Raw genomic sequence first — 9,801 nt, forward strand, 5'->3', positions numbered from 1 at the left:
CAATCTTGAACTTTATCGATACGATCTGCAAATTAGTCTTATACATAAATACATAAATCAAACAATCTGCGCACTTCGCTTTTTGCGATGTCGATCAATAAAACTCGGTGGAGAAACGACTGCATTTCTTCGCATCGTCTTTATTAATGTATATCTTCTATGTACCTCCATTTTCTTTAATTCTAGAACCTTTATAAGTATTATAAAACTACGTTGGCGTAGGAGTCGTTGAAGTTTGATTTTTTGCGTTGATTTTTTTAAATACTTAAAAAAAATGCTAATTTTGTTACAATAAATGTATTTGAATGATATTGAATTTTATTTTTATTTGTGGATATATACCCTTATTAAAATAAATAAATTGTAAAATGTAAAATATACACTGAAAAAAATGCATGTAATTTTACATGGAAATTACATGTTCATGACTGAAAAATTGCCTAAACATGATTGGAAATTTACAATTTCCAGTAAATTTCCAAGCATATTTATGTAATTTAGATAATTTTCCAGTCATATACATGTAATTTCCATATAAAATTACATGCATTTTTTTCAGTACTTACAAAAATTATTTGAGAAATGTATTTTAAATTTCACACGTCTAAGAAACGTATGCTTATCTTTAACGGATTTCTAAAGGCGATATTCTAATGGTAAATTCGATCACTCGCACTACATTATTAAAGACTGCTTCATATGTAGGTATAATGTAGTGGTATAATATAATCAAATTTACCAATAAATAATACATGTATATAGTTTGTTAAATAACGTGACAACCTAACAACTTCATTTAACTTTCTATAATTTCATGTATAGCTACTTTTAGTATGCACTAATCTTAGTAGAGTTAGTGAATTTACTCTATAAAGGTTGTGTTTAAATATTCACAGCTAATATACTGAAAATATCTGTAGTGAACATAACGTATGCTGCCGCTCAAAAGTTTGGAGCATTTTTAAATTATGAAAAGATTTAATCAGGTTTAAAAATTATTTAAAAACTATTTTAACATTGTAAATGTACAGAAGTTTGTACTATTTCAATTATAAATTTTATTGCAAGAGTTCCAATACGTTCAAAAATTAAAATGAAAATTGAAGTATTTTAAAATATTTAAAAATAAAAATATTTCGAATAAGATAATTGTATCTGTAAAGGATCATGTTTCTTTCTAAAAAAATTATAGAATGCTCCAAACTTTTAAGCGGTAGTGTATGCTATAAATTTTCAAAACACTGAACATTGCTGTAATTAGATCATACATTAATTCATTTTCACCAGCAATTCCATAACAATTTAACTTTAATTTTAGTTCAATTAATTCTTCATCTTTTTCTAGTAAAAATTAGAAAAGATGAAGAGTAAGATAAAACGGGATCAAATTTAATCTATAATGATGAAAACGATTAATTCCATTAATCATTTAAGTTTAGACATAGATAATCTCAAGATTGCCAACCAGTTAATGTGATCGTACAGTGTTTCAGTATAAGTAATAGTACTTAAGATAGTCTTGAATATAAGAGGCTTGTTCTTTATTGCTATACTTATCATTAGACTGTATTAAAACTTTTATCTTACTTTCACCAAACTTCAAATATATATTTATTTCAATTTAAGTACAACAATGCATTGATTTAACCACAAAAATAACAGATCTTAAATATCTGTAATTATGAATATCAGTTTAAGTACGTTTATCTTTCTAAAATTAAATAAAGTACATTTGACTATATATCTAAAAAAAAAGAACTTTTGAGTCTTTTTCTCCTATTTCATTTTGAATGTGCTATACCATACGTTTGTTTTTGCGTTTCCTCGAACAATCAACGTATATCTGTTTCATGTCGGATGCAAGAAAGAAAAATAAACTGGTATCAAATGACCGACTTGGGATCCAATTTAATGGCATTTCGCATATTCTATTACGGCTGACAATGCCTGATGCGACGTACATTGTATGTACGTCGGATATATTGCTTATTCATAGTTCAATTAGACGTTTTATGTAAGCGCCGGCGTCATTGCGATTTACGCGCGCTCTTTGCTTTATATTCTCATTGCATATGCATAGCTTCTTGTCCAATTGCGGCGTCATCGCGCTGTGATTGGCCGCGCAATCGTAACCACGATGTAACGAAACGAGATGTTTGTTCCTTGTGTCTGAACTTTTGTACTATTTATTTTTTTTATATACTATTTATTTTTCATTTTTTCCTCTTAATTTAATTCCCCCAAAATTTAAAATTATATGCATTTTTTTATTTTAAATAAAAAATATATATATTGGTGCAGCTGCAAAGAATAGACCTAAGATATAACATTTCTGTGGATGCGGACTCGTTTTTGTGACAATGGCCACAGTCAAAGATCTGCTCGAAATTTAAGAAAACTGCTGACTGATTATTTGCATAAATTTAAGGACTAAAAAGGGCAGTTTTAAAAACAGCAATGTTTCCCGGGAAAAAATGTTATATATATATACAGGGTCCGGCAAAATGATCTCCCACATTTTAATCTTTAATAAAAACGCCAAAATTTGAAACCCACAACAGTATTGTTTTGCGATCTGGAACTGGAGCATGTCTACCAAGCGCGAAGTGAGTACGAAAAGTTCTTTGCGTCGTAATCACAGATTCGTTACTTTTCAAAAATGTTTCGATAACGAAGGCACGATGCTCACCCGTCCAATTCATGACGACAACTGAAATGGCAAGGCGTGAGCTACCAACCGACTACGCTAAGCTCCCCCTCTCTTCAATGATTCGGGCACAGTAGCGGTGCAAAATGTGGGAGATCATTTTGCCGGACCCTGTATATATATATGATATGGACATATTTTATATATAATTATATTTAATTGTATATAAAATATGTCAATTTTTTATATAATTATATGTAATTATATATGAAACATTTTTTCTCGGATTAATAATTCTCAAAATAAGGAATGAAAACGAAAATTTTCTAATCTTTCGTTTTATTAATTTATTTATCAATGTTTTTACAGCACTAATGAATCCGAGATCTATCCTAAATTTTAATATAACTAATTATTGCAAATTAGATTCGTTCAGGCGAATTTTTAATTGGCTGCTTTATTCGTGTCGATCTACTAATTTCATTACAGTATTATACTTTGTTATATTTACATCATAATTACGTTATAATTATAATAGTCACGGCATCACAAATTAAAGATAGGAATGCATTAATACGGTATCTTGTTAAATTAAATCTCATGTTTAATGACCGCTGATAATTAGAGAAGATTAATTGAGAATTTTAATAAGATTATTTGAAAAGTCTTAATTAAAGTCCTAATTAAATAAAACAGTTATAATATACGTTTAAAAAATCTTGTGCAACAAATAATTGACGCTTAATGCGCAATAAGTAAAATGTCAGCAGATTTGAGCACAAATATATCGTGACAGATAAATATCAGTGTCCGCATTAAGTTCATGTTCTGTGAGAAAATCGTGTCGACAACAGAAGCCGAGCAAGATTTGTCATTTAATAATTATTTAAATGAAATATTGTTTAAAATAATTTTAAAATGACAAATTTTACAATTAAACCATTATTAATCTATTAACAGATTCTCTTTTAATTTCTGTTAGTATTTCATTGACAATATTTTGTAGACATTTCTGTAAAAAATATAAACACTTGTGTAAAATTTCTTTGCGGCTATATGTAACACTTGTTGTATAATACGTCTCTGTCGTATCAAAAATTTAAGGAAAAACAGACATAATTAGGGAAAGGCTATAATTAGCATGGACGTTCGCAGAATTTTTTCTAAGGTGAGGGGGCAGTCTTGCCACACGTAAGGAAAAAATGTTCAAATATTTCCCTTCTTGATGACCCTACAATCCCTACAGTGTTGAGTTGATGACCTTTTTTTTTGGTCATTTCTTCATTTCTAATGTGTACACCTTTTAATAAAAGCTTCCTCACGACAAGGTAGGCGTATGTCGAGGAAGATATTTCGTTCTTTTGGGTTTTTTATTTTTTATTTTCTTTTTGTATTTTAAAATTTTAACCCCACCAACACGGGCTTTTATTCAACGCGTCTCTCGATCGGGGGGAGGGGGAGGAAGGCAAATGTCCCCTCCCCCCCCCCCCCAGACCTTCCTGGATAATTGATACAATTGCAGTAATGAGATATACATATAGAGGGTGTCTCATTTTAAATAATGCATTAAGATTTCTCAAAAACTATGATAGATACGGAAAAATGTTTCAAATAAAAGTTGTATAGTTCGGAGGCGGATATAAGAACGTACCATTGATTTAACCTTGGGTGGCGTCGCCAAGACCAGGTCACAGTCACGTCGATTTTTTTAAACGGATTTTTAAACCCCCTATTTTTCATAACATTTTCTTGTAGCTTATCTCAAGAGATAAAATATTTATGGATTGCATGGAACATTATATGGAGTGTCATAAAGTGAGTTGGTTTAGTGAGTTAGGAGGAGATAGGAAAGAAATATGGAATAAACTATGGAGTGATGAATTAGATTCATGTAAAAATAATGTTTTAGAAAAACTGAGGAAAAAAAATAAGAAAAAATGATTAGGAAAATGAGGATTATAGAAGTTACACACGCAAAAAAAAGATTGGCTGATATCTATACACTGAAAAAAAAGATTGGCTGCTGCAGCAAATTAGATGGTAAAATATGGCATAGCATTTTTAATTGATTGTATCAGTCAATTTTTGGTTGCGTTAGCCTATCTGCAATGTTAGTATAGGATTTCGATAGGCTAACACAACCAAAAATTGACTGATACAATCAATTAAAAATGCTATGCCATATTTTACCATCTAATTTGCTGCAGCAGCCAATCTTTTTTTTTAGTGCAGGAATTGAGGAGACAAGTGTGGACTGATATGCGTCTAGGTAATGAAACAGGGCACGAAGGGTTGCAAATGAGAGGATAGGAGGCGCTAAGTTATGCGATATGTGATATACGACTTAAAATAAGATAGAATAAACCATGCTTAGCGCCGAGACACTACCGTGTCTTCAGATATATTATCTTTTTTTATATGCAACATAAAAAATTTTTAAATAAATGTTTCTACGTGTTGCACGATTGATTTTCGACTTTTTTTTATAAAAATTTATATACTATACAAAAGTATCGAAAATGTAAATAAACGTTGACATGTTACTTCTCGTAAAACTATTCGTAAACGGTAAGAATGACATAAGAGAATAAATTAGTTAAAATTATCAAGTTATTTAATATTGATGATTTATTTCGTAAAATTTTTATTATAAAAAAACTATCTGTTTTCTAACTCATAAAATCTACGACTAGAAAAGACCTGGTAATTCTGATTATAAATGTTTAGAAATTTTTTAAATAAAGAATGCAGTATAAAAACTTTCTAATTTCTTTCATCTCATTGTCAGTCAATGCATTTTCAGTGATTTCCATCAACAATAGAAAGTTACCGATTTAACAAACGGTTGAACAATTAGGTTGGAATTCATTCATTTGAATTTAAGCTTTTAATTCATGTTTTATATTTTTAAGAATTTATTTTGCTATAAAATAATAAAAATGCGTTGTTCTTATCAACGTTTTATGCTTATCAAGATATACAATCTAAATATATATTTATATAATTTAAATATCAATCTATATATTTTAAAAGAAAAAATATTTTTCTGTTTCTCTATCTCTTTCTCTCAAGAATAAATTTGATAGAGCATTTTTAAATTATATCTTTGATGAGAAAAATAATAATATTCTCTAATATTATCTCTAATAATATCTAATATTATTTTTAATAATATCTCTAATATTAAAAAAAATTTTTCATACTCTAAAGTGATCAAAATTTCTGAAAAGTACTTTAAACTTCTTCATTTTATGAATTTTCTTCAAAAATAATAGAGTGAGAAATCTTAATTTATTTTAGAATTCATATGTGTATAAAGAATTAATTTTAGAAAACACATAAACTTTCTTAGTATTTCTGGAAAGTATTTCAATTTGTATAAAAAATTCAAAAAATTTTCTAAAAAGTTATGAAATTATACAGGAATTTAGAAACATTTTAAATCTGTGTATAAATTCTGAAAAAATATGTATGAAATTTCTAGGAAAAGTTTTCGCCAAGAATAACAAAGGAGAATAATAAAAGTTAATAACACTTTGACGCTTTTCAAGTCAAAAAGAGGAATATAAATAATATTAAATACGTTAAAAAAATTTAAATAAATATAGGTATAGGTATCTTGCTCCGAAAGCGCACAAAAAGACATTCATAACTCAATATTGCCTAAACGTGCTGGGAGGCTGGTTTTGGATGCGCGTTTCGGATGCGCTTAGTTTCACACAGTATCGCCGCATGCAAGTCGGCAAGATACAAAATACGAATTCAGTTTCGGTAATTCAGTTTGTCTGTCTACGTCTGCCTTTCCGTCGTTGGCTGGTAACACGTGGTATTGCGTTTCGGCGGTGCAGTGTCTGGCGGCATCCAACCCCTCCTCCGTCGAGGGGCTCCTCGTCGGCGCGCGTCGCCGGCGAACAAGGCGGTTCAGTCTTCAGACTCTTTAGCCCAGGCCAGTCGTGTCCAGTCGTGTCGCAGAGCGATGGCTGAACGGTGCGTCAACGAACAGGTATCTACGGCGAGTATTGACAGGAAGACTCCGTCAACGGCCGGTAAGCCACTATGCTGGCAACATCGGTTGTTTGGCAAGCAGCTCGCGCGTTGCAATTACGTTAATGACACGAGGAAGTCTATCGACTCGGCAAAAAAACGGTCGTCCGGCCTGCGAGATCGTCGGCATGTACTTCAGCTTCGTGAATCCCGGTGCGACCTGCGACGACTTCACTCGTCAGCTGGTCGAGCTTTACGCGAGTGTCAACGGCGGAGGCGGTGGCAGCGGCGAGAAGAAAAAGAAATTCGAGGTGGTGCACGTGGTCCTCTGGAGTAACGTAACCGAGGTGCTCGACTTTGACGAGAGCTTTCGCGCTCACGTAGCCGATCTACCTTGGCTCGCCGTGCCGAATCGCGACTACGAAAGAAAAGTAAGGATCTTCTTTTCGGCAAAATCGTTTGTATTTTTTCACGCTTTCTCTATCTTTATTCTTCTTTCTGTTTCTTTTCTTTTAAACTTACGTTTTGCTTATATGATATTTCACATGATAATATTTGTGCTATTGAAATTCTTCTATTCTGACCATTTTTAATGATCTTTAATGATTTATTTGAGAAATGTATGGACATGTAACAATGGTATTCAATTTGAAGAAAGCTTTGAAGTAAGTCTTAGACATGCCGCCTTTTTTAATCTTATACGTGCCGCCTTTTTCTCGAAATAAGAAAAGCTAGTGATGTTGCCGACCTTGGTCAGTCTCAGGTAGATTTATGTATAAGTGTAAATCATGTATTATCGAAGTATTCGAAATAGAAACAATTCTCGAGAAATTCATGTAGTTAAAATGAATATGTAAATTAGAATGGATTTATAAAGATCGAACTATTTCATTGATTCGCAATCTGTGACGATTCGATTGTTCAGGTATATTAATAAAAATTGCATAAAGAATAGTACTTGCTGGAAACAGAAATAAGTAATAATAAGTTTTTATTTCTTTGTTTTTCGTTAATATTTTTACCGTAATCAGATTCGGAATAATCGTATATTAATTAGGATTGAAAGATCCGAAAAATGTAAATTTGAAAGACAAATGATTCAAATTATTCGTTCTCAGAAAAGGTATTTGAAGAGAATATCTCTTTTATACAATGAAAATTTTATGGATGCTCATCATTTATCGTAAACTTTTATTTGTCAATATCGCATAGAAAGAACAATTTTACTAAAGTATCTAAAAATTTAGCTAGAAACCAATCTAAAAATAATTTTGTTAGATCATCAAAATAATAATGTAAGACGTTAAATATAATGAACGATGCTGCATGAAGCTACAAAATTTTAGCAAGCAATTTGAGCGTCTTATGTAATTATTTTGATGGTCTAACAAAATTATCTTCAAATCTATCTAGCTAAATTTTTAGATATCTTAATTAGTAAAACCATTCCTTCCATGCAAATATCTCGGAAAATAAATTTTGAATTAGAGTATCTCTAAAATCAAAATTAAAAGCAATCTTCAAAGTTGAATAAAAACCTATTTTCCTCGGTTTGCGATATACGACTGATGGGATGTGCACAATGATCAAAGATAACAAAAATGCACATTTAAAAAGTTCTTGATTGTGCCAGCTCGTCCAATGAATAAATGGTGAAGAGAGAGAGAGAGAGAGAGAGAGAGAGAGAGAGAGAGAGAGAGAGAGAGAGAATTTTGCTAGAACGCGTCTATACTGTAAACATCGCTTTAGGCAGCAATTTTGGGAATTGTATTCCCGCACGCATGGGATTCCATTCCGGCTGGGGGCGACAACGCGCAACGACCTCCGTTTTTCATTTCAGCCACAGGCATTTTAACCCTTTCGAGCACAGCCGCGCTATTTAAGGTCCGAATGTTATTTGCGCGGACACGCCAGGCGCGGGGAGGGAGGAAAGTCGGTTTCATGCATGTTTCGTTTCCCCTTCGAGTCCTCATTCACCCGCGCAATCTTTTTACCATTACCCGATATGTATTATCGTTGATACGACGCGGAGGTACAAGCAAAATGCTACGACAAAGAAAATTACGAAAGTGCAACTTGCAAGAAAAGGTTCGCGTGTGAATGGCTTGGGGAGAAAGAATGGTGCTTCAGGTGTAGCAAAGTGTCTTGTTGTTGCGTGCTATCCGCTAATGCATCGTATTTCGAATTTCTCTTCGCCCGAGGGGCACTCGAAAAATTAGAGAGTAGGGGATATTTGACAATAGCGTAGAAAGTGTAGAAAGCGTAACTTTATAATAATGGAGCGAGATTTTTGTGAAATTAAATGGTCAGTTTTTTCTGAATGATGATTTTCTCGAACGTAGGTTGTAATCGATCGCAACGAATCAAGCACTGGAATTTTTATGCTTCGATATTAGGTGAGATTTATTTTATAGTTAGCTTTTATATGGACTTTAATCATTTAATCATATTATATCGAAACTTTCCGTTTAAGCTTTAATAGCAATATATATATATATATATATTCACGGATTATATCTTTTCCAATTAAACGTGAATAATATTTGAAATGTTCAAACGTTACTAGAGAAATGCTGACCACTTTGTATTTTATTCAGAGTATTTTAAGCTCGTTGATATTTATAATAGGAATATATACAGGACGCAATATATACATTTAATCAATCTCAATTGCGAGGCGACTATAACGAATCGTAATCAACATGAAGTATCATCAGCGATTGGTTTCCGCTCATTAATTTCACGCTTAAATCACTTTTGAGAGCGTCTCGTCGTAATTACGAATGCTTTGTGATAGTTTTGTTGAACAGAGAAACGGAGAATAATTATCCTGTAATCTTCAATTCACAATTGAAGATTACGATTTAAGAGAATTAGAGATCGTTATTCAGAGAGAATCTATTTTTTAAAAAGTATTATAACGTTTTATATTTAATTAAAAATACGATGACAGTTGAAACTGTCACGTTTATTAAAAATAACACGAAAAAAACGGTTTTGCTGAAGTATCTAAAAATTTAGCTAGATATAGATCTGAAAATAAATTTTGCTGATCTGTCAAAATAATTAAACAGAACGCTCAAGTTGGTTGCTCGAATATCAAAACTTTTTCTAGCATTGCTTGAGTTTCCTACACTGAAAAAAAAGATTGGCTGCTGCAGCAAATTAGA

At 31.8% G+C, this 9,801-nt stretch overlaps 1 protein-coding gene across 1 annotated transcript in view; it reads left to right on the plus strand.

The window, feature by feature from the left end:
- Positions 1 to 6,623: 6,623 nt before the first annotated feature.
- The window catches only part of LOC108725876 (nucleoredoxin), a 14,980-nt gene continuing 11,802 nt past the window's right edge, over positions 6,624 to 9,801 (plus strand). Inside the window, 2 exon segments of the mRNA XM_018453150.1 lie at positions 6,624 to 6,784; positions 6,786 to 7,062. Coding sequence (XP_018308652.1) covers positions 6,624 to 6,784; positions 6,786 to 7,062 — 438 coding nt within the window.

The sequence above is a fragment of the Mycetomoellerius zeteki genome, unplaced genomic scaffold (genome assembly GCF_001594055.1).
Source record: "Mycetomoellerius zeteki isolate Tzet28-1 unplaced genomic scaffold, Tzet1.0 scaffold366, whole genome shotgun sequence".
Lineage (NCBI taxonomy): Eukaryota > Metazoa > Arthropoda > Insecta > Hymenoptera > Formicidae > Mycetomoellerius > Mycetomoellerius zeteki.